The sequence below is a fragment of the Filicampus tigris genome, chromosome 3 (genome assembly GCF_054856515.1).
Source record: "Filicampus tigris isolate MCC_2025a chromosome 3, RoL_Ftig_1.0, whole genome shotgun sequence".
In the NCBI taxonomy this organism is placed as follows: domain Eukaryota; kingdom Metazoa; phylum Chordata; class Actinopteri; order Syngnathiformes; family Syngnathidae; genus Filicampus; species Filicampus tigris.
The window spans coordinates 13,360,840-13,385,581 of NC_141219.1; the positions used below are offsets into that span (position 1 = coordinate 13,360,840).

Here is a 24,742-nt window from a genome sequence, read left to right on the forward strand (position 1 = left end):
GGCCCCGCTGACGTGCACTGCCAACCTAACCTTAATGACACAGCTGCCAACAGGGAGGAGCTAAAACAAAAACTGACAAAAGCAAAGACAGTATTTCCAAGTTATTGACTTGCTCACAATATCGTTTTCTGACACACTCGGGACCATTTATCAAAAAAAGTGAAATTCCGGCATGGAAACAAACAAGAACATAACCTTTTTTCACAGTTTTCCATATGACAAAAAAGGAGCCCAGTAGATGGCAATTACAGAGTCAATCACGCTGAACATTACCATAGACGTGGAGCCTATCTATACATTGCAAAAGCACGCATTTATCCATGTTGGAAAGTGAAGGGGGCAAGAATTTAAACAAACCGAAAATGTGATTTTTGCATCAAGAATATATGAGATTTTATTTTAAAGACATATCACCCAACATTACAAAATTGATACTGCATATTCATTTAAGAGTTATGGGCCTTCATGGCAAAAAAAAAAAAAAAAAAGCTTATCCACCCCTTGTCTAAGCTCCTATTGGAATCATAAACAAACAACAGCTCAAAGACTTGTTTGTAAGTGTGTCACGTCACATGCTGCTGTGCTGAAGATACAGTACATCACCTGAACAAGTGATCTTTGAACACCGTGCACGGTCAAAAAACTAAACCCTCGGCTATGTCTGGCAGGACTGCCAGCTTTGTAGGGTGGACCTGTGCCATACTCAATAGATCATTTTCTGACACCTCATTGAGCCCTTCTGGGAGGAACATTATGACAGATGAGATCGTTTGCAAATGCAACTGCTATATCAAGTGACTGCCAGTGGTCAAAAATGAATTATGGGATACAGGGAAACAATTAATGCTGAGCACAAATCTCACCTACCACGTGTTTTCACATTAGAATATTGTAGCAGCCAGACACTCCATTCTTAAAGTAAAAGGACACTTTTTAAGTACTTCATGTATTGTATACATTTTATTCGGACGCAAATTCCCACCATATGAGGAGAATGATATAATAAGAATGAAATATACACATGCGGTGATAATACAATGATAAAAATGTCAGCCTGCTCACAAACACCGGAGGTCGTGCTGTATATTTGTATGTCGTACTTAAATCCAAAGGCAAGCCAATATACGAAATTGGGGCGGCTCCAGTGAAGTTGAAAAACAATAACAAGAACATATGGTATATCATCACAGTCGGATGCAGTTGCCCAAACAAACATGCATGCACATGCAAAACATGGCAGTGTGAAGTCAGAAGGATGTCAACTCTAATTCAACTTTCAACCTGGGTGAACAAGAGAGGCATTTCCATCTGATTACGCATTTTCATTGTATGCCTTTTTCCCAAATTAACTTTAATATATTTTGTGAGCCTACCTCTTTCATTTTTTGTATCTCTGATACCTTAGCTATTAAGATAGTTTAGCCTCACTTGCATCAAATTATCATTCTTGACCATTTCTTACCACCGAATTTTTTTTGAACTTCATCATCCTTGAAATGCTTCAATCTTTCATTTTTACATCCATTTGAACTCTCAAGAATTGAGATTTAGAATTCAGGCACTGTGTAGAAAAAAAAAAGAAGGACAAAAGCAAACATAATGTCAGCTATGGAAAGTTAAGATACCTCTATGCAGATGATTCTACTTAACACTGGCATCAAAACTGAAATTCAGAGAGATTATCCCTAAAACAATGTTATTAAAGATGTGTAATCACTGTGAAAAATGAGCGTGAAGCCAATTTAAGAGCCCAAAAAGATCAGATTGGCATCACAGTGTCCAAGAGTGAACAGAAAACACAAATATGCATCTGGGTTCCCGATAAGAAGCTTCAAAGCACTTTTGGCTTCTTTTTGAAAACAGTTGGCTCCACGAAGTTAGTATTTCTTTCACACTGGGGTTTAGTTGAATTCAAACAAGAAAAGACACGACAACTGATTGTGATCTGCCTATGTGATATCTGACTAATAGCACGGCGTTGCGCAAGTAAAATAAAAGCGTGACAAAACTGGAAACACCTATTGTGCTGTTACAGAGACTTCATTTACCTCATCTGATATCAATGAAGGCTGCAAACAAAATCTACGCGCTCAAAGACAGAGAAAGACAAAGAGAAATGAGTCGACGGGAAAGCGGGCAAATGCATGAAGCTGATGCCATTAACTGACACAGTGGGCACAATATTCAAATGCGATTCCACTATAGTAAACAAAAATTGGAATAAGTCACCGAGGGACTTGATAGATTTTGTAGATGAAACAAATGCTAGTTTGCTTTGCTTATATCTGCTTTACATAATAACCATATTGCATTTGCTGAACCCTAGTCAACTTTATTGGCATGAGCTTTGGCATGAGACAGGGGTGCTTTACCGCCATGTTGTGGTAAATACAAACCTTTTTGAGTGTGCGTCAATTACATGCAGATTTACACTCTTTAGAACGGGGCTCAGTCCCTATCCCCTGCGAATAGGAGGGATTCTCAAAAACTGTAACAAATTGAACACAAACGGTAAAAAAACTAATGATGGAATTGTCATGCTAATTTGGAGGGAGATATCAGCAGCGTATACTCTAGACCAGGCAATTACGGGGCACATACAGACGTACTATGAAACATGGAGGCAAAAAAAAAATTAAAACCCTCATTTCAAGGATAATATGAAGTCTTCCACTAACCTAATGTGCATGTTGTGGACTATGGTAGAAAGCTAGCGTACCGAGAGAAAAAACGTCCAACCCTGCAAATTCCACACAGAAAGACCGGAGCCAAAATTTGAACCCCAAAACCAGAGTACTGTGAGGAAGACCTGCTAACTACCAGACCACCTAGCTGCTCTGTAGTAAAAAAAAAAATCTTAGTACAGTACTGTACAATTAATTAGTGTCCAGCCTGTAGTCTAACATTTAATCAATCAATGATGGAGAGTGTGCCGCAGGTCAGTCAGTTTAAATAAAGCCATACTGTATGGCCTCTCAATCACAACAAACCTGCAAATAATACATCATCAGACAAGGAATAAATAAGATTTAGTCCAATTCAAACCAGCCACATCTGTAACGTGAAGAGCATTTCACACTAGGGTCTTTGGTGGACGCATTGCAACGGTCCCGAGAGCTCTTTATCATAAGCAGATGGAGACTGTATAAAGTGACACTCGTGCTTGCACACGCCATCCCTCGCAGAATGTGTTGGTTAGAGATGGCTGGCTAAGATGAAAATCCAAGTGGGGCACTACTATCGTCGCCGTCCTATGAAAAACATTGATGTCCAATTTTTTTCTTAATTTTTTTATTTTCATTTTAATGCAATGTCTGTAACGCGGAATCTTCATTCATGTAAAAATAAGAAAAATGAAAAAAAAAATGGACATATGTGTTTTTCACAGGACAGCGACAATATTTAGACCTATACGATAATATTTAGAACATTTCAGATTTTTTTTCTGCTTCAGAACATACTGTACAGTATTGTTCAAAAAACTGAAATAAGATCTGTTTCTTGTTTGGATTGAGAAACTGTTTTGTGATTTTTTTTTTTTTTTTACTCTCTGAGAAATAAAATCTATTCTTTTTTTCTGAAACATATAAAGCTTCTGGTTGAAAATCAGCAGAAGCAGAGAATGTCTCCTGTAGTAAGCACTTATTTGTTGTTAACATGATCAGTTGGAGCCTTTGGGGATTAAAGAAAAAAACAAAAACATCCCATATTAGAAGTTTAAAATTTCATTCACGCGTCTACTCTTTTCAGCTAAAAAGCTTGTCCGCCGGTAAACAGTAAGCAATGATTTAACATCCGGTCCCTGTGGCTCCTAATAATAGCTTAGCGCTGAACAATTCCGTCAGCTCGCACCATACATGCAGGCGCAGCTACCTTGTTCCTGACCTTTTGGTAGATCTGAGAGGCATCAGCTGCGTTAGAACAATGCCCTCGGTGACATTACCATCGCGATGTGAACCTCTCACAGGCACTGGAGCAGGACAGCCCAAATGTGGTCACACGCAATTTCTGCCAGTGTGTTCCTCCATCCATTAATGACTAGTAGTATGTTTTTGACTGACTTTCAAACCATCTCCCCACTACACATTAAAGATAAAAACTTGCATCTAGTTTCTGCACGTAGTTATTGTGGGACTGCTCTCAAACTGTAGGTGTGTGCGGGTGGGTGTGTGTCCGTGTGTCTACCTCTATGGCGACCATATGGCCAGCTGATTATACGCTGGCAGCACATCCTAATGAGGGTCCACACCTGACAGAGACCTTCTTTTCACTACACAAAGACAGACGTGCACAGCAGCATTAACGTGTGTGTCCTTGCCTTCACACAGTTGATCACAGGACTCTGCTATATTGACATTACCTGATAAGAAACACCGGAGTGAAATTCAAATGAACAAATTCAGCTCGCTGAGATATGACTCCAATCACACGTGACTGTGACAATTTGTTTTGCCCTTCGTCATCGCCACGGCTCTGTACTGACACCCAGTGGAAACAATCACATACAGGACCTGACCTACAAGGTCGGCACGAAGTAATGTTTTTCCCTTGGGAGAGATTATTTTGATGCAAAGACAAAGGATGTGGAGCCTGAATGATATGTGATATTCGTATAAATGTATGCAGTGTTTATGTGTTATGTTTATAAAAACACCAGAACACTGCAGCAAACAAGCATTTTTAGATTAATGTGACAGAACGACATTAGGTCCATGCAGTGCTATTACATGACAACGTGGAAACAGTTCCCATGGTGCAACTGGGTTATGGTGTGACATTTGCTTTATAGACACATATGATAGATAGATAAAGAATACATAAAACAAAATGCCATGGCCTGCTTCTGTTAAGGCGCATTAACATTTATTAAAAAAAATAGTTTCATATAGCGTGGAACTTTAAAGGTGGATCAAGCTGTCAACCTACATTTTTTTTTAACAATTGCTCCCATAGGAAACAACTGTTTTTGAGCAAACTAATATCAACTGCGCAGGCAATGTTTTCGGGTACACGTTTATACTCCTCACCGCCATGCAAGTGTGGATAGAAGTTCAAAGCTGTACAGTACAATGATATCAATCTATGATCAAAATAGATACAGTACGAGAGGTCCGTGGACATATTTAAGTTGACAGCGGTCATCACTTGCAGCTCATTCTCTATTTAATGACGGTACCCACTTACATTATCTGTTGCCACACCGGCAAAGAGCAGTGACAATATCCGATCACGCATCGGATCACTGCTTCCCTTTCCACACAGAGATGTCCCCATGTGAGATTTTAGCGTGCCACCTTTATAGGGAATAAGAGGATCTGCTTTGATTGGCGGCGAATGGAATAGGCTGTGTTCATGCGCCCACAACGGCGCTAACCGCTCTTTCTCAAATGTGCCAGCTTGTGTGCATCTGCGAAATTACCAACACATGGTCTAACCCATCTCCTCGCAGAGTCACGTCAAGCACGGCGCTGGATTTGCTCTTGTCACGAAAATAGAGCCCTTTGTCTCCAAAACATCTAACCTTAGCTGTCCCTCTGATGAGCTCTTTGCTAATCCTATTAAACCCTGGTTACTCCGAAAGGGATCTTCAACATCTTCATTTCTGCCACCTCCAGCTCTGCTTCCTGTTGTCTCTTAGGATTTGTTTCTATACCTTCTTAACACACACACCAACTCATTGTGATGGACTGTAGACTCCAAGTATTTCAAAACCTCCACAGGTAGTATTGGTTGCGCCCAGCACCCCCTGTTTGGTTGCATTTATTATTATGTATTTGTATTTCAATGAAAATACAATAATTAATTAATTAATTAATATCTCAGGGGGTCCGCACAACAATTTCTTTTTCTTTTTTTTTTTTTACAAATCCAAAAATATCCTCCGAAAATGCTGATAAAAATGCCTAAAATGTTCCCTACGGACGACGTAGAGAAATGTGGAAAAAAATCTCAGAAAAAATATCTGAAAATACTAAAAAGTCAGTTATCTGGTCTGGCACCAGGGTGGTCCAAGCATATTTCAGGGGGGCCATTGCGGCCCCCCTCCTAGCTCCACCAATGCTGTGTGCGCCTGGGAGGTGAGTCTATTCGCATTAAAGCTATTTAAGAATGAGTTTGTTGTTTACATTAAATTGTTTAATATTTATGTCTTATTATGGCTTTAGTTATACAGTACTGCACTGAATAATCAAGGACAGAGGGAAGAGCATTTGTCTAAATTCGCTCACCCTGTTGGTAAAATGAATTATTCCCAAAAGTTTTTCATTTGTATTATTTATTCATTTAAGTAGACAAAAAAATGTTTTTCGGTAAAAAAATGTCAAGATCAATCTGGCATCACAGGAACGAAATAATAAACCGAGAATTTCTTGTTATAATTTTAAATTACAGGAGGATTACCCTTTGTGACGTACAAGAGAGGCTACTACTTGTCTCTGCTCAAGATTATCTCTGGCACCAAGCAAGGTGTTGGCTCAGTTAATTAAAAACTCGAAAGAGTCATAGAAAGGGCGTGTGTATGTGCATGTCCATAAATACGATCCTTGTACCTTTTTATGGCCTCTTCTATAAAATTGGGAGAGATTACTGAGATTTTGTTTGTTTATTAGTCATGCACAGTCAAGTCATCTTGGGTGGTTACAGTAGAAGCTTTTACAACATCCCTCACATGGTTACCTCACAGTATCTGTCGAAGGACACACGCACACTTCGTGGAACGCAGCTCTCGCACATGTACGCACTGGTGGAAATGACATGGCAATATTTTTTCTTTCTTTATTAAAAGAGTGACAACAAACGGGTGAATAAAAAAGTGAGGGAGAGCCACAGTCTCCGGAGGAGTCAGACTTGGGAAGAATTCAATTTTTGCGGATACAACTTTTCTCATTCAGACCACATTATCGCTTAGTGGTTTGGTTTTGCTCGGTGGCGCAGGCGTGACTGGAGAAAGCTTCACAACAACAAAAAGAAAGCTTAAAAGAAGGTAAAATTTGTACTTAAATTCTACTATTTATATTCATGTTGCTGTTTTAAAATGACTTTTGAAGTTTCAACAGATTTGGTACCTTTCTTTTTTGTCGCAGGATTCAAGATTTTCTTAGTGCCCCCCTAAGAGACAAAACTAGACAAGCAAGATGGAGGAAATGAAAAACAGAGTAAAGATCATACAGGAACGACACAAGTAAGAAATGATATGGATTTGGAGTCGGTTTGATTTCAGTTTGCGCCACTTGTACTGTACGGACTGGTATATTGAATCCATACATATATCATATTGTGACTAACTAAACGGTTTCCCAATTACACAAAACGGGTAACAAAATTGGCCATGCTGACATTTTGCTAAGCATAAGAAAGCAATCTTTTTCTCGATAGATTCTTGTGACCCAGTGGACTCTGGAAAGGTTTTTGTTACATTTAACGGAATTGTCACTGTTGGACCCCGATATCTAGATGTCGATACAATGCAACAATTTGCAAGAGACATATATTGTATATAATTTGTATAAAATTAATTTATACCACTTTTTAAAATGCTAAATAATTAGAGTGCGATAGTATAGTGTTGAATCCGATCATTTTAAACTACCTAACCTAAGTTAGAGGTGACTTTATCATGACCTCATGCTTAAACGCACACTGAGAAACAACCGCGGAAAATGAGCATGGAAATAAATCCAACACGTGCCATACAAGTCCACATATTAGCCAATAATGCATTGCTCACCGCATAAACATGCGAGTTAAAACCACAATAAAATACAGCAGCTATAGAGTAAACAAAGATATCCTCTCAATTCCCCTCTAAGAATCAATAAAGGATAATCTTATCATGTCATGATTTTTAAAGGAACAAGGAAACAGAAGCATAACAGCATACGTGAACAAAACGTTTTCTTAACACTAATACAACCAAGTAAAAACTGAATTTTGAAAACGTTTAACTTAAAAGTGTTGCTATTTTAGATTTGTCATATCCACACAGGATCAAAATTGTACACACAGGCACAAATATGTCCAGTATGTGTACCGGCCACTAGTATATTGTTAAATGTCCCGTGACATGCAAGTTTCTCCCTCAAAAAGATTCTGTTTTTTGGAACACTTTACAAAATATATATCATCCATAAGACTACGGGAGTATACCCGTTCTCATATAAGTGACTTATCAGAATAAAGAAAAGGTATTTCTCCTCTGACTACAGGCCAGGAATGATATAATTCCCATACTTGACCACAGGTCATTCTGCAATAATAACCACCCAGTGACGGTGATTGTATTTTCAATGCTATAATCAAAATATGTCCCGTGTGTGTGACTCAGGGAAAGATGGGATCCATTTCAACTTAACCCAATAGGAGCTGAGAAGGAACAGAAGAGAAGATGCTTCCAGCTGGCCCAGTACCTAGTGGCTGTTATTGTGGGTTTAGCCGTCCTGGCCAGTGCCGTGGTTGCTAAGGTATGGCTCAAAAATGGCACTTAAATTGAAAAGACCCTCAATCATCAGTGGCTTTCTTTCAGATTCCCCAGACCTATTGCCATCTTTGGAAAAAAGAACCTATCAGGCTTAATTTGTTTTTGGTCTGACCCATCAGGGCTCTCTTTTGGTGCTGTCAACGTTGTCCAGTCCAAAATCCATGCGCAACCGAAAGGAAAAACAGTTCTACACGCTGATGTTGGTGTTCTGCCTTGTTTGCCCAAACGTCCTGGTGTTCATAAAATCACTGTGGAGGTGTGCCTTCAAGAGCTTTGTGCAGCCCAATCTGAGGACCATGTCATTGGTATGTGACATCATTCAGACTTTGACTTCATTGGACTTTGCGTTTATGGAAGATCTTTTGCTAATGTAAACGCGCTAATGAACAAAGTGTAATGGTGTACTTTTTCTTCTGCAGATTTGCGCCATTGAATGCACGGTGTCGCTTGGTACCTCAATCTTGGTACTTGTGGTGATGCCTCAGTTTGACGTTCTGACAAATCTGTTCATCAGTGGAGGTGTCTGTATTGTGTCTGCACTTCTTCAGATCGCCTTTCGACTACAGGCAGAATCTTGGAAAATCATGTTCCCAATCTGCTCCCTCATTCTAACGTGTGCTGGTAATTGTAATATAAATATATAAATATACAAAGGCCATTCTCTTGTTCTCTTAGATGAGGGGACTCGATAATTACAAGTCACTTCTGTGCGTGTGAAGACAAAAGCATGTCATCTTACATTCATTCACGTTTCCCAACAGGATACTGCCTGCTAGGAATCGACTACTATGTCCGCGTTTCATCATTTGTGGACAGACAGAGTGCCGACTGCTTTGTCTATATCGGAATTGGAATTTTCGCCTCACTTCTTGTCTCCTTTTGCTGGTGGGAGAATCCAATGCAAGCTACCAATCGTATTCAGGTAAATTCTTTTTTTCTATTCTGTCACCTGTAATTTGAGTGGAATAATTTCATTTCCATTCGTCTTTCCAAAGTTCATCTACAATCACCTTAGTTAACTTTCTATCACAGACATGTGAGCATTTCTTTGACCTCATTATGTGTGGGACCCTTTTTCATCCTATTACCCATAAAAGGGACACATTATATATTACATTGTACTGTGGTGGGCGGGGCCTGTAACTTTTTATTGCTTGTATGTAGCTTAATAGCTGTGTCTCTCTTGTCAGCACAATCACTTGTCAATGCTTGTGGCTCATTTGAATAGAATTGAAGTTGTCTTGGCACAAGTTGGTGGCGCAGTATTTAGGTTTAAAACACATTAGTAACTTTATTTTCGACACAAACTGCATCTGTCACAACCTGAGGCAAGTTACTAGACTTTTATAAATTTGGCCTACAGGTATGGTCTGAAACACAAACATGTTTTAATACTCAGTGCTGGATAAAATGTGTAATATAGACTGACAAGGTTTTTTGTGTTTTCAAATGTCCTGTGTGCTTGACATTCAACACATACGTTTCGAATCCAAGGTTAACCCGTGTTGAAGTATTTTGTTTTGGGTCTGTGAGAACATGAAATACGGTGAAGTGTATACTGAGATTGTTTTGTTGTACCTCCTGTAGGATACATTGTCAGAACTGGATGGTTTCAGGGACTTTGTGTTTGTCATCAGCAGTATTCTGAGGATAATTGTCATAGGTAATTGTATGCACTCACTGTCTGGAACAACGCTCACACAGAATGCGCAAGCAAAATTTGACACTATAGTTGATAACGCCTCTTGATATGAACACCCCCATTATTTTTGTCAAAATTTGTTTCTTAAGGAACAAATATTTGAGTCAAAATGTTTCAGTTTTACAAGGATGCTTTCTAGTTGAGGTATGAAATGTAAAACTGAACATATTCACTTAATTTTCATAAGTCGGTGAAGTTTTGTTGCAGACGCTACACCGTGTAACCTCCACTTTAACTTAAAAAAATGACAATCCTGGGGTGGCACGTGTGTCAAGCAATAATATTATATCATACATACAAAATAACCTTTGGGTGAAAATAAAGTGAATCGAAACGTACTGCTTGGTATAAGTGGAATATTTCAGTGAAAACACACTATATTTCATACTACAACATACCCAGTACATACTGTATATTTTTACGATTAACTGTACTCTTCCTATATTTGACCTTCTGTCATTTTCATTCATTCTTGTAAACAAGTTACAGATTATTTTCATTCGTAGGAGGTGTATACCTGTTCTACCATGTCCTCATTGAAAAGTCCATCAACTGGCCAGACTTCGACTTAAAGGCTGAAGATTGGGAATTGTTACAAATAGGGCTGGTGCTGTTTTTCTTACAGGTAGGTAAGAGGTTAAAAGCATGCTAACTAATCCTTCAAAATTGTCGTCAACACCGGTTCATCAAATCTTCCTAACAAGCCTGTTTATTTAGTATTGACATCGCTGGCACTAACTAACGCATTGTCTCTTATCTAAGGCCTTCTGCTCAGCAGCGTGCCACTGGTTTGGGGTGGTGGCCTGTAAGATTCATGCTGTCAGGATGAGTTTTGCCTTGCCCTTATGTTGCACAGGACCTTCAGTGCTTCTATTGGGACTTATACTTTTTGTAACCCAAGCAGAGACGTTGGATGGCGCACATCATGGGAGCATCACAGGTGAGTTATTAGAAAACTCATCATTTTTTTTTTTACCAAAAATGATCATGTGTTTTTGCATTGCAGAGTTTTGTGAAAGCTTGTTCTTCTTGAGCCAAAAGAACACAACGCCTGTGGTCTTTCTTGAAATCACCCGGAGCATCTGCCGGACATCACTTAACAGGTACTTGTGCATTGACTGTATTGTTATGTTTGAAGGCAATATATTAAATTATATGTAGTGTATATGTGAAGTACAGTACAGTATAATGTGCAAAGATCTGCTCCATCCCATGCAATACGTATAACCTTTTAATCATTTGATTAACAGCTATTACTTGCAATGGCCTTTTTCTATGCTGGCTCTTGAGGGAGTATGTATGTGGTTTGGATTGGTCACCTGCACTTACTACGTATGGAAGACAAAGGTAGGCACCTACTTCATACCAGGGTTACAATAGATTGTGATTGATTGCTCATTATAGTTTGTTTATATTTCATTTTGACTTTAGATTTTTAAATTCAGTTAGTTTTAATCGTTTTTTAGAACAGTTTTTATTTTTTAGAAAATGCTTTGCTTTAGTTTAAATTTTAAATAGTTTTAGTTTTGGTTTTAGTATTTTTTTTATATGAAGTATATAGGAAGTATTTGTTGAGTGCAAAAAAAGTGTTTAAAAAAAACTGACATAGACAAAGACGAAGGACATTTTTGCTGTGATTATAGTTAGTTTGGATTAGTTTCAGTTAATTTTATGAATGTAAAATGGACTTTCAGTTAGTTTTCATTTTTTTAAAGCACTCTCTTTTTTTTTTTTTGCTAACCATTTTTTGGTTTTAGTTATTTTGTTAGTTTTTGTTGTAACACTAAATGACTAAATGCTAATAATCTCTATACACACTAATAATCTCTATACACACACACACACTCTGTTCACTCAGGTACATGCACAATTTCTGGACATATCCCTGCACATCTAAGATGATTGACTTCACTTTATCTCACTGGATAAAGACGTTTTACCATGTTACTATGTGACAAAAAAAAAAATCGTATCCTTGTATACATTAAACACAACTAATGTTATCTAGTTTAGCTCTAACGTTAGCTTGCAAATGTTAAAGAAACAGTCACAACGTACCCAAGGTGAAAGAGTGAAGCTCCCAATTTCAATCGATGAAATGTACTGTAACTCCGAGGTAGTTGTCGTTGAAAGATGTCCAATAGTCCCAAAAGTTCCAAAAGTTTGAGTGCTACATATGCCGCCCCTGCTAATTTGTCGTCTTTGGAATTTTTCTCTGCGGCGTGCAGTGCAGCGACCCTCCTCGCGATGGTTCGCCTCGCGGGAAGTTTGTATGATGGGTCGCCGCCTGCAGAACCATTGCAAATCCATCATCTTCAACCGTGCTGACAGGTCGGCAGTTGGCGGCAATCCACTGAGCCCAAATATTTGTTAGCTTGACTGATTGAGCTGTGCTTACTGGTTTGCCTCGGCTGCATTCAGCTTTTGTCATTTGACGAGCACATTTCCCGGCGACATCAGCGCTTCGCCCGGCAGCATTCTTGCTAGCATCGAGGTGCTTTTTTCTTTAAGGTGGTATTTGAGACTCGAGGAACTTCTACAATAAACTAATGCGGCTTTGCACAAGGTGCACACAGCCATAGTTTTATCGAGGCCGGCGTCAGCGACAGCCAATCGGCGCGCAGAACGCACCCGCCGGTACTAAATCAGATTAACGGTGATATTTTATTTGTCGCGCGATGAGAGTCTCGTGTTAACGCTGCACGTTATCGGCGATAACGGCCCAGGTATAATATATATATATATATATATATTCAGACAGATGGCTAAATGCATCTTATATTTACTACCTTTCAGCTCCAGCGTATAGAGAGAACCTCCCAGCTCTTCGTTCGACGTCTCTATGAATCTGCTTTCATAGACTTGTCCATGTTACTCAACACCAAGATGAAGGTGTCTCGAGCTCGAAACCAAGAAAGGTGAGAAAGTTTTAGCGGAAAATTTGGAAATATTCACTAGCAACGCACTGAGTATTAGTACCAACAACAAACGTGAAAATGCAAAAATGAGAGAATTTTTGAAAAAAAAAAAAAAAAATTTTTTTTTGTTTTTGTTTTTTGAACCCGTTAGTCGGTTTGTTAACAGTATTACACAAAAACGACTCTAACAAAATATATTTGAACATTTATAAAGGTCGTCATTCAAATACACAATTTTATTGTGCGAACTAGCACCATCGATGCAGGGTAAATGTTCAAAGTTTTTTCTTCAAAGTTTATACAAACAATATCTTTGCTCTGGTAATCAGTACAATGTCAAGAAACAAATATTAATACTGTATATACTTGGGGGTTACCTTTGTCACAGAGAGGACAGGCATGTTGATGTGAAGTATCAAATTATGCAATTAAACCATTCATTGACTAAATTAAAGCTTTTTACATTAAAGTTATTTAGGTGTATTTTTGCTTAGCTTGCCATGAATTTTTTTCACAGCTACAAAAGTATGAATTCATTTTGTAGTAGTCTCAAATTAGAATGAGATGGTTACTGAAAAATATATGCTCCACGTTTATTCGGATACACTGCCGATTTCAAGGCGAGACAAAAGAAAAAGGGTGCGTTACATCAGGAAGGACATTCGGAATAGAAACCGTGCCAAACAAATCATGCAAGTGAGAGTCACAACAACTAAATTTGGATGATTTCTGACTTTCTGACTGTGATTTGGGACGGCCATATTCTACATAAAAAGGTGGAGGAGGTTGTGCTACAGAATAACAAACACGTCCGCATGGTTGGTGGCAGCAATGCACCTTAACGTTTGTTGCCAACCGCCATAAAATAAAATGATGCCATACATTTTCGCGTAGTTGTTTTGTTTTTTTTTTGTAATTGGAACACAAACTAAACTAATCACCAAGGAAGAATAGTTCCAAAGGTTTCTTCGTCCAGAATTGGGCCAAATCTCAAATATTATATTTAGGTTTCAACGTTGGGTACGCTCTATCTACAGAGAAGTTGTACTTTTGTTTAGGTTTGTTTTGCTTTCAACAACCACATTAGTCGGTCGGATGAAAAAAAAAAAAAGACCTATGAGAGATGTAACCACTGGCATGCAAATGTGAATATAAGTAAGCGTGATTAATTTGAAAGGTGCATTTATATAAAGGTATGCTTCTCAAAGTCGGCATATATAGATTTAACCCCAAATTAATTGTAATATATTTGTAATGATGATTTGATCTGAAAGATTTAGCAGCTGTCCTGTCTTTGCTACAGCCAAGACGAGATGCAGAACTGTGTGATCTATCTATGTGCCACCATGTGGCACGAGACCTACGATGAAATGCTAAAGATTCTGACCTCCATGTTCAGGTTTGCATCGCAGCAACACGAGAGACCACAGAGAAGTGAAATGATCAATTTTCAGTCATGCGCAACGAATGGTAACCGTTTGTTTTTCATTTTAAGGTTGGACCGTTACCGAGGCGATCCAAAAGAGGAACATAAGGACTGCTTTGATTTTGAGTGTCACATTTACATGGATGACGGGTTTATGACTGAAAAAGACACAGGGAAAAGGCTGGTTAATTCATACGTTAACGATTTGACTCAAGTTGTCATCGAGGTTTACAGGTGGGAACACTCCTACGAGCATTGGCACAATAATTGATTTATCGATTCAATGATTTGCCTGTGTGGAATTGATTGGTTGCTGTTGAATGGTGTCCTGAAAACGGAGTGCTCTCCTTGGCTGCAACCAGCAGAGGAATTAGTCTCAAGTGTGGAATTAGTCTCAAGTTTGGAATTAGTTTTCTAGAATGAGTGGAATTAGTCTCAAGTTTGTGGAATTTGTCTCAAGTTTGTAGCTTGAAGAAAATGCCATCAGCTGTGGGATGTTGAGCTACATCAACGCAAACCCCCGCGACCCCATGGCATTGAAACAGCAACGTACAGAGGGATGTTTCCCTATCCGATTGAAAATGATATCCATTCACGTTAACTCATTCACTGTCAGACATTTTCAGACCGTCTTTTACCCTAACGTTTGAAAAATTTGGACAAAAATGTAAATAAATTGCTGGGATTAAATGGCTGGACTGTGAAAAGACGAGTAAATTCGTCAATGGCTGTGAATGAGTTAAAAAAAAAAATCTTAAAAGATTGTTAGGTTCCCCCATTGTCCATCAACAAAATCTTGTGAAATGCTCATCCCTAAAACACAAATCACTTTTCATCCAGGGTTTTTACCAACAAAGAGCCTGATGACGTATCCATTGTGGAAACTCCCTATGGTGGTAGGCTTGTCTTTGTTATGCCAGAAGGCAACATGCTCTACATTCACCTTAAAGACAAAGGTCTCATCAGGAACAAGAAAAGATGGTCACAGGTACGTACTGTGATCATTTGGGTCTATCCCTACATCAAAATGAGTGTGAGTGGTGTTGTTTTGGGGCACAATTAAAGCATCCAAATCTTATAGTTCAACTAAACAGGTGAGGGGCCTACAAAATGTTCCATTCGTCAGGACCCTCAACATGACTACCTTTTTTTTTTTTTTTTTTTTTACTTGGACATGTCCAAAACATGTGGTTAAAGGAATGAATCACATTTTTTGAAAAAAAAAAAACAAAAAAAAAAAAAACATTGTGTAACAAACATTGTTGTCTTTTAGATTATGTACATGTATTATCTACTTGGCTGGAAGGGCTACCTTGTCAAAAACCCTCAGACCAAAGTAAGAATTTACAATCACCTAAAATTAGACAACGGTGGGGCAAGCAGCGTATGTAAATAAAATTATGATTGTTTTTGCAGCGCCAAAATGTATGCAGAGAGTCTTTAATATCTATGGATGGTGAGATATTCCTCATGCCCCAGTATGACAATGACAACAAAAGAAGATTCATCTTAGATGACAACATATACATCCTGGCTCTGGACGGAGACACCGACTTCCAGCCTAAAGCTGTAATTTTGCTGGTGGACAGGTCAGTATTAGACAAATGTATTCTATCGCACCTCTGCGGAACCCAGTCATATTTTCCACACAAACTGGAAAATTCTGCAAATAAATTTGACTTTAACACTGTGGCCATCATGGATTTGATTAAACAACACAAATTAATTAGTAGGGATGTAACTATTCACTAAAGCCCCAATTCGATTCGATTTTCAGTTCCCGATTTTCGATTCGATTCGATTTTTTAAAAATTGCTACCACGCTTGTCTCTGTGCACTAGTGTGGTTCTGCAGCCATTCACAAACGCAATACGGAGTAAAGTTTGGCGCAAGCGCATAATTTGATCTACACATTCAAAATGTGCTATGCATCTGGAATGAAAAAAACATTTCAAGACAACATTTTCTAGATGAATTTAATCCACTCGAGTTTTTGAGTTTTCAAATCGATTAATCGGACGAATCAATTTTAAATCGATTTTTGATTAATCGGTACGTCCCCAGTAATTAGTTAACTTTCCGATTGATGACAATTAACATTTTGCTTCACAGGCTCAGGATGTATGAAAATGTAGGGGCAGCTTGTGGACGAATCCATCCTACTGGAATGGGTAAGCAAAACTTCCTTGGCAAAGTGATTTTTGATCCATGCAATAAACTAAGTCTTAAGATCAGTGGCGACTGGCCAAAAGCGGGTGCTAGGTCATTGCCCTCCACTCATCACCCACCACATTACCTTGACTAAGAAGGAATGAAAATGCAAATACAAAATGAAAATATTTTGAAATATGCCCAAGTGTTGTGGCCTCATTGTATTTGCTGATTTCAAAATGGATCCACGGGCTGAAAGAAACTAATAGACGGTATGGAGTAGTGGCCCGAGTAGCGTATATTGCAGACTGGCCCAGCGGGAATTTGCCAGAATTTCCAGATTACTCACTCCGGTCTGATTTGATGTTCTATCTCCACAATTAAGTACGACATAGTTCTCAGGTACACGTTTTCAGCAATTATCTTCAAACATACGAATATCATTTATGTAAAAACAATTCTCTGAATTCATCTTACATGGTTTTTACATGTGTGTTCTCTACCATTAGCTTACATAATGATATGTCAATAAATGTTATATTTAAGTAGATCGTGTCTCTGCAACCTTCAGGTCCCATGGTATGGTACCAGAAGTTTGAGTATGCAGTGGGTCACTGGCTGCAGAAGACAGCAGAACACGTGTTTGGGTCTGTGCTGTGCAGTCCGGGATGTTTTAGTCTGTTTCGAGCATCGGCCTTAATGGATGACAACGTGCTGAAGAGATACACGACGACTGCCACAAGAGCGGCGGAATATGTGCAATACGACCAAGGTCAAGACTCTGCCATCGCTCTTTCCTTCATAAGAGCTGTTTGCGATTTGCTCCTTGCAATTTTTTTTTTTTTGTCTGCTTAAAATTTCCAGGGGAGGATCGTTGGTTGTGTACTTTGCTACTGCAGCAAGGGTGGCGTGTGGAATACAATGCTGCATCCGATGCCTACACCAACTCACCACAAGAGTTTAAAGAGTTTTATAACCAGAGGAGACGGTGGGGGCCATCCACACTGGCTAATACATTGGACCTCCTGCACAGGTCAGTGAGCGATGACGTGGTTTTTAAACGCCGAAATCAAGGCTTTCCCTCGACAATATTTTGCAGGATTATCTCATTCGGTGCAGTCGGATAAATATGAAGTCTTTTGTACTGATGATTACAGTGGCGCAGAGACGGTGAAGAGAAACTCCTCCATATCCAGACTTTATATTTTCTACCAGATGTTCACTGTTGGTTCCTCTATTCTTGGACCCGCCTCTGTGACTCTTATGGTGGCAGGTAGGTTATAAGTCGTCCGCATGTCTTTTTCTTCTCCAATGTTTTTTTTTACCTGCAATTTGCATAGCACTCAACTATTATGTATTCTGTTATTTCCTTGCCTGCAGGTGCTTTCCAGTTTGTCTTTAAAATCGCCGGTACACTTTCCATCATCATCGCAAGCATCCCTCCTGTATTCTACATCATCATTTGTTTCATCGCCAAACCAAACAACCAGATAACAATCGCCGCCATTATGAGTGTTCTGTATGCCTTCCTCATGACGGCTTCCTTATTCTCTATAATCGGTGAGCGTATATGTGGAGCTCTGTGACTTTACGTTGACGGTTGCAGCGCTCATCGGTGATTCTTTCGAGACGTTTTTTTGAGGCTCCAGTGTGCCCTCAGGTGATATGGTGATTCAGGGTACGTTCCTGACCCCCACTGGTGTGTTCCTGGTTTCTATGACAATCATGTACTTGGTGACTGCTATCCTCCACCCTGAGGAGTTTGGTATGTACGGGTTACGTGCATATATCATCAGCATTCTCACATTCATGTTAGACAATGTCATGCCATGCATTTTGATGGATTTTTTTTTTCTCCTACAGGAATGATCATCTATGGCCTGATGTATTTCATCTGTATTCCCAGTGGCTACCTTCTACTTACCATCTACTCACTGGTTAACATGCACATAGTAACCTGGGGCACAAGGGAATCCAACAAGTAATGCACTGATTATCAACATTAGCAGATTCATTTGTTGAAGTGAAAATCAATCCAAACATATTTTTTTTCAACAATATGTTCCCAGCAGGCTCATTAGTTGAGATTCTGACTAATATTGCGTTTGTGGAATAGGAGCGAAGCAGCAAAATCCGCCCCTTTTTAGCCATCTCAGGGGGCGGCCATTTTGTCACATCTGTCGACTGAAAATGACATCACGACTGCTGAGGGCTCAGGTCACGACCAATCGCGGCTCAGCTTCAGAAAACAGGTCAGCCATGATTGGTCGTTACCTGAGCAGTTGTGATGTCATTTTCAGTCGACAGAAGTGACAAAATGGCCGCCCCCAGAGATGGCTAAAAACAGGGTGGATTAACTCTAATTCCACAAACGCAATATTTATCAGAATGCCTTTTTTCAACTAGTGGGCCTGCTGGGAACATATTCTCGGGAAAAAAATATGTTTGGGTTGACTTCCGCTTTAATGCATGACTCATCCGTGTTTTTTTTTGTTGTTTTTTTTTGACAATTAAGAAATAGCTATTTAATCAACACATGTTCTAAAATGGTTTAACTTCAAATGTTCGGTGCACTGACAGCGTGAAGATGTTCGCTCTTGGCAGTCAGCTTGATCATTCCCTAGCTCCTTTTATCTTTGTGTTTCATCTTAGGGGAGGAACAGAGATAAAGAAGAACCATAACATGCTTTGTGACCGAAACTGCAAACTGTGCTGCTGGGACATGAAGTTGCAGGTGACACGACGCGCTGTACACCTGGTGAACGTGTGTTTCTGGATGGGTGGATTCATCGCACCTCTGGTTTGAATCAACAGATAACCCAGGAAACGGAGAACCTGATGATTCAACAAATCACAGGACAGACTGGTCAGCAGGCCTCTCCCCTTCCAATCACAGCCCAGGAAACGAATCAACCTGCCGCTTCAAACGTGGAGCCACCACTTGCACCTGACACCACCAAAATGGCACAGAAAGGAGGACAGAAACCTCTGACTGAAAAAGAGAGGAGAGTGTTGAAACGTTTTGACAGCATGTCCAGAAACACGTAACTGTCTTTTTTTACATTTTTTAAAAATTTAATTCACCTCTTTGTTAATTACAGCGAACCCGAGGAACACAATTCACTGCAACTGGCTGTTCAAATGTTTGTGATTAGTCTCGTACAATTATTGAAATACAGTTGATCTGTTTCAGAGGAGGAACTTGTGAAACTATTGAAGCTCATATTGCTAAAAAACACAGTAAATATACAAAAGTGTTAGGCGTTTATAATTTGGGTTTTCACTAATCCCCTTGGGAAAGGGTTTCTATTTACACAAATAAAGCCAAACAAAATGCAAAAAAAACTAATCGCCAAACCATTTGCAAAAAAAACTAATCGCCAAACCATTTGAGTTCTGAAGGTCAACTGTATTTGTTTTTTTGTTTTTTTATTTTTTAAAAAATGCATATAAATGCACTTCAGGTTAGTACTTACAGAGAGTCACCATTGCACATGTGTTTGTGTGTGTAGGGATGATAGTGTGGAAAAAGAGAGTATATCAACAAGTTCATCTGAAGATGATGATGATTATGATTATGACAATGACAACCAGGACAATGAAGACCTTCCTATTAGCGGTGAGACGTCCTCCAACTGAGACAAATACATGCTGTCATAATGAGCTTTCGAAAAAATCAACAACTATATCGGTGTGCACGTGTCTTCTTAGATTGGGTGAGTCCGGTGAAAGAAGAGTTTTTAAAGAAGTTGACCTTTGCCAACTTAAAAAGGAACTTGAAAGAACAAATACGGTATGCAATAGGGTCACAAGAAAAAAAAAAAAGACATTTGCGGTCACATTATGCCCATTATGTTTTTCAATGACTGTGTTCTTGTTCTTTTCTTGGAACCAGGTACTCCCTCCGCAAAAAGAATCAAGATGACGTGTGTGAGGAGTTGATATTAATGTTAACAGACACACTCACTGGACAACTATATGGAGTTGGACCTGAAGATGTCCTGACAGAAAGCCAACTGGAGGAACTACAACAGGAATTGACAGAGCAGGTATTAATAATGGCAGGCAGAACAACGCAATTCATGTACTGAAAGTGACCCTGGTAAATAAAATCCAGCGTGGTAAATTTGTGCGTGTTATGCGTAGGCTCGGCGCACCCTGAAGACCAGTCGCATGGAAAGATTAGAGAAAAAAGTCAAGAGAGCCATCGAGAAAACTCTGACTGCTCCTCAGGTGCAGAAACTAGAAGAGGTAAGATACTGATTCAGCCATTATGTCTGAGACGGGACGCCGCTAACAGCTAGCACTGTTGAGATTGTAAAAAAATAAAATACAAAAAAAACAAAAAAACAAAACGTAAATGGTTGATAAGCCAGTTTAAGCAAAGCTATCTGCGATTTGTGTGTCCGTGTAGGAAGAGAATGACTTCTGGACCAAGTTGCTCGAGCGTTACTTGAAGCCCATTGTAGACACTAAAGCACATCAAGAGGAGGTCTCCAGAGAGCTAAAGTCACTGCGCAACAAGGTCAGTAAACCTCCCTTCACATTGTTGAATCACACTTTTTTATGCCTAATTCTATGTGGTGTTTCCAGATACGAGCGTTTTTCACGATATGTGCGTCACTCAGACGAGTATTTTGTCTTGTGTTGCGAGAGAAATTTCAGTTACAATGTGTTAATGCTAACACATGATGCAAAACAAACTAACGAAACCAGCACCACTGCATCAGTAATAACTGTTTCAGGCTTTCAGCAATGGATATTTGAACACAAATGTTCCAGTAACACATGTGGACAAACAATATACAGTAAGAAGATCCACATTAGGGGTCAATGTCATTTTTTCTGAATATTAAAACATTAAATTATTGGCCTGTACAGTGGCTAAAGGTTTTAGGAAGACTTTAATTTCAGCCTGGAATGGATTATTTTTGATGATTTTTTATTCAATGTAAACTGATTAAGGTATTCCACTGGAATCAGAACTGATGATGTGATTGTTTCGAATTATTCCTGACTTCTGCTTTTCAACGGTCTTTCATTCAAGTCAATAAGACAGTGAAATAAGGATGCAAAAAGCAGCGGGCAAATACTACAAATGTATGACTACAAAATTATTGTGTTACCGATTTTTTTTTCCTCACCACCCCATAGGCAGTATTCCTCTATTTTATCGTCAATGTGTTGTGGGTGGTTGCTACCTTCTTCCTGCAAGCCATTGGAAACGACGTCATAAGCATCAAGATCCCTAAATTCTATTCAAATGGAACAGAATCTGGAGAGTACCTCAAGGTTGGTGCACACAGAACGATGACGTGTATTTGTATGACATGTGATGTATTCGGCTTGTACTGCCACATATCCTATACGTACCCCAAACATTTCATAATTATTTTTTGTTTTGGGGGGGCGGGGACCAAAGGGCGAAATCAACGAACGTTTTGGCAAAATAAAGCTTGGGGTCGATTAATCGCCAACTGTATGATTTGGCTAAAGCTAGCTTACAAACAGCCTAAATCAGGGGTGGAAAATGTCTCCCTGCTCCAAAACACCTGATTCAAATCACGAATGACACTTTAAAAAATTACAAATATATTTTTAAATGTCAAATAAATTGCTGGAGGTGCTTAACTGGAACTACAAAGATTTCTGATGGGGGATATAGCACCCCTTAGCCCCGGTGTGGCGCCGTCAGAGAATGTCAACCCAAACATATTTTTTTCAAGAATATGTTCCCAGCAGGCCCACTAGTTGAAACACGGCATTCTGAATAATTTTGCGTTTGTGGAATATAAGTTAAGCAGCAAAATGCACTGGTTTTTAGCCATCTCTGGGGGCGGCCATTTTGTCTTCTGTCAACTGAAAATGACATCACAACTGCTCACAATGACCAATCACGACTGACCTGTTTTCTGAATCTGAGACGTGATTGGTCGTTGTGAGCAGTTCTGATGTCATTTTCAGTCGACAGAAGACAAAATGGCCGCCCCCGGAGATGGCTAAAAACGAGTGGATTAACACTTATTCCACAAACGCAATATTTATCAGAATGTCTTGTTTCAACTAGTGGGCCTGCATAGAACATATTCTTGAAAAAAATACACTTGGGTTAACTTCCGCTTCAAGCAATGTGTGATGTCATTATGAATTGTCATATTTATTGTATGACATTTTTATGTTGACAGGTGGAGCCTCTCAGCTTGATGTTTCTGTTGTCTTTTGCGATCCTTCTCCTCGTCCAGTTCCTCGCTATGCTGTATCACAGGTACACACAAACACACGGGGTGCCTTCTCAACGCTACACATTTTGTATTGTGATTTAAAAAATAAATAAAAAATAAAAAAAGGGGGCGGGGGGGTTAGGTTAAGTGGCATGCATGTACTGAGTTTCATTTGATTACAGGGTCTACACTTTGATCCATGTGGTGTCATACCGCAGCACAGAGAAGGACTACAAACTGAAAGACGATGTAAGTAACACACAATTAACAAAATCACATCCACTTTAACTGCCCTGTGATTAGATCCTCATCAAATACTAAAATACTAGGCTCGCAACTCATCTCTGGTGACCGAGAAGTACAAACAAAATTACAAGGTAGTAGGGGTCACCATTTTAGGGTCACAACAGTGGTTAGGGTTTTGCATGATAGATGCAACCAGCAGAATGCGTGACCTCAGGTTTCATAATAGAGTTAGGGTTTCAAAGTAGGCTCAAGGTTTCAAATTAGAATTTTAAACTAGGGCAAGGGTTTCAAACGTGGGTTAGGGTTTCAAATTAGAGTTTAAACTAGGGTTAGGCTTTCATAGCAGGGTTTCAATTTGGCCTTGGGGTTACAAACTAAGGTATCAAACTCTGTTTAGGGTTTCAAATTAGGGGGTTTACCTAAGCCTAAATAACCCAAATCCAAAGCAGCCCATCCACCTAATCGTAGACCAAGGGGCATCCGGCTGGGTTCGTTGAGCATATAGGTTCGTAATATTTCTCAATGCGTATGAATATTAAATTCAAGTCTATTTTGGGTAGCGTTTTATGAGCATGGCTTCAAATGTGTCAAATTGTAGGCAATTTCTTATACAAAGCCAACCTTTAAAACACCCAACAGATTATCAGTACTAAATCAAGTGATGGGCAAAGTATGCCGCACAAAGCCAGCTTGTTGTCTTTAATTTGCACAATCCATAGTCCTGTAATAGTATATTCATTTGTGGCATTCATTCTGCAGGAGGACGACGACGACGGCTTGATCCTAGAGAACCATAACACCAGTGGACTTAGCATCACAAGCGATGACTTGTAGCTGATGACTGTTTACGTGATTGTATTTGTGCCTCATTGCTGTCTTTCTCTTTAATTTGCTTATCATACGGTTATGTTATCAGAAGCCAAAGTCTAAGGTTTCAGAAAGCATTCCAGGAGTTTAATCTTTTGTCTACTTATCCTGAGTCACATATGAGATAAGATGCATTCACTATTGTCAAAGCCAAGGTGTATAGAAAAATCTGCGGGACTTAATTTTCTATACTGCATTTCTGTTTCACGCTACTGTATTAAGATTGTACTTGCGATAAATGTTTGCCTTTTCTGTGGGAGTTGGTAAGGTACTGCGTTACAACAGTCCACCCCTGAAACTGGATTTAAACTGCAACTTTTGCACATAAGTGGGAGCAATATTTATGACTCTGTACTGTTTGTTGTATTTTAAAATCAGGTTTGATGAAAATTAAATATTTTCAGAGTACTGCAATAAACGATAAAAAAAACCTGCTATTTGTCGCCATAAAAAAAAAAAAACCTGAGTTTTTTTTTTTCCGGGGGAATTATATAGTGGTAGACAACACAGGGCAATAATACAAATCAAACATTTTCTAGGGTCCTTTGTCAGTCTTCAGCCCTTAAATTCATCTTGGCACCATCTCTATACTGCATGTTCTGCTACTTCCAAAGATGGTTATTTAGATCAAAACTCTACGGCCACTTCAGAACACTCCAATGTTTTATTCTTGTGTGCTTTCGTCTGTGTTTCGGGTCACTACCCTGCTGGAGGAGTTGACAATGCAGCTGAGAC

General features: G+C 39.2%; 2 protein-coding genes across 4 annotated transcripts in view; one reads left to right on the forward strand and one right to left on the reverse strand.

Annotated features, from left to right (window-relative positions):
• Nucleotides 1-12,799, reverse strand: part of LOC147149956 (CUB and sushi domain-containing protein 1-like) — a 434,959-nt gene extending 422,160 nt beyond the window's left edge. Inside the window, exon 1 of the mRNA XM_086024950.1 lies at nucleotides 12,237-12,799. The gene's annotated coding sequence lies outside the window, so the exon portion shown is untranslated. The remainder of the gene's footprint in view (nucleotides 1-12,236) is intronic.
• chs1 (chitin synthase 1) lies at nucleotides 7,134-24,446 on the forward strand. Of its 3 annotated transcripts, none has more exons than XM_086024952.1 (34): nucleotides 7,134-7,180; nucleotides 8,324-8,459; nucleotides 8,596-8,781; nucleotides 8,896-9,097; nucleotides 9,238-9,398; nucleotides 10,064-10,139; nucleotides 10,685-10,803; nucleotides 10,941-11,118; nucleotides 11,185-11,281; nucleotides 11,429-11,525; nucleotides 12,975-13,096; nucleotides 14,400-14,495; nucleotides 14,592-14,756; nucleotides 15,363-15,510; nucleotides 15,796-15,858; nucleotides 15,939-16,111; nucleotides 16,635-16,693; nucleotides 17,245-17,445; nucleotides 17,538-17,706; nucleotides 17,831-17,946; nucleotides 18,054-18,233; nucleotides 18,334-18,438; nucleotides 18,537-18,654; nucleotides 19,326-19,407; nucleotides 19,488-19,717; nucleotides 20,186-20,292; nucleotides 20,385-20,466; nucleotides 20,569-20,722; nucleotides 20,820-20,924; nucleotides 21,088-21,198; nucleotides 21,828-21,965; nucleotides 22,859-22,938; nucleotides 23,077-23,143; nucleotides 23,900-24,446. In XM_086024952.1, the coding sequence occupies exons 1-34, from the start codon at nucleotides 7,134-7,136 to the stop codon at nucleotides 23,972-23,974; spliced, it is 4,245 nt and encodes a 1,414-aa protein (XP_085881078.1). In that variant the 3' UTR covers nucleotides 23,975-24,446. The 3 variants fall into 3 exon arrangements, with proteins under 3 accessions (XP_085881078.1, XP_085881079.1, XP_085881080.1); XM_086024953.1 differs by having other exon boundaries at nucleotides 23,903-24,446; XM_086024954.1 differs by having other exon boundaries at nucleotides 19,488-19,684.
• The last annotated feature ends 296 nt before the right edge of the window (nucleotides 24,447-24,742 follow it).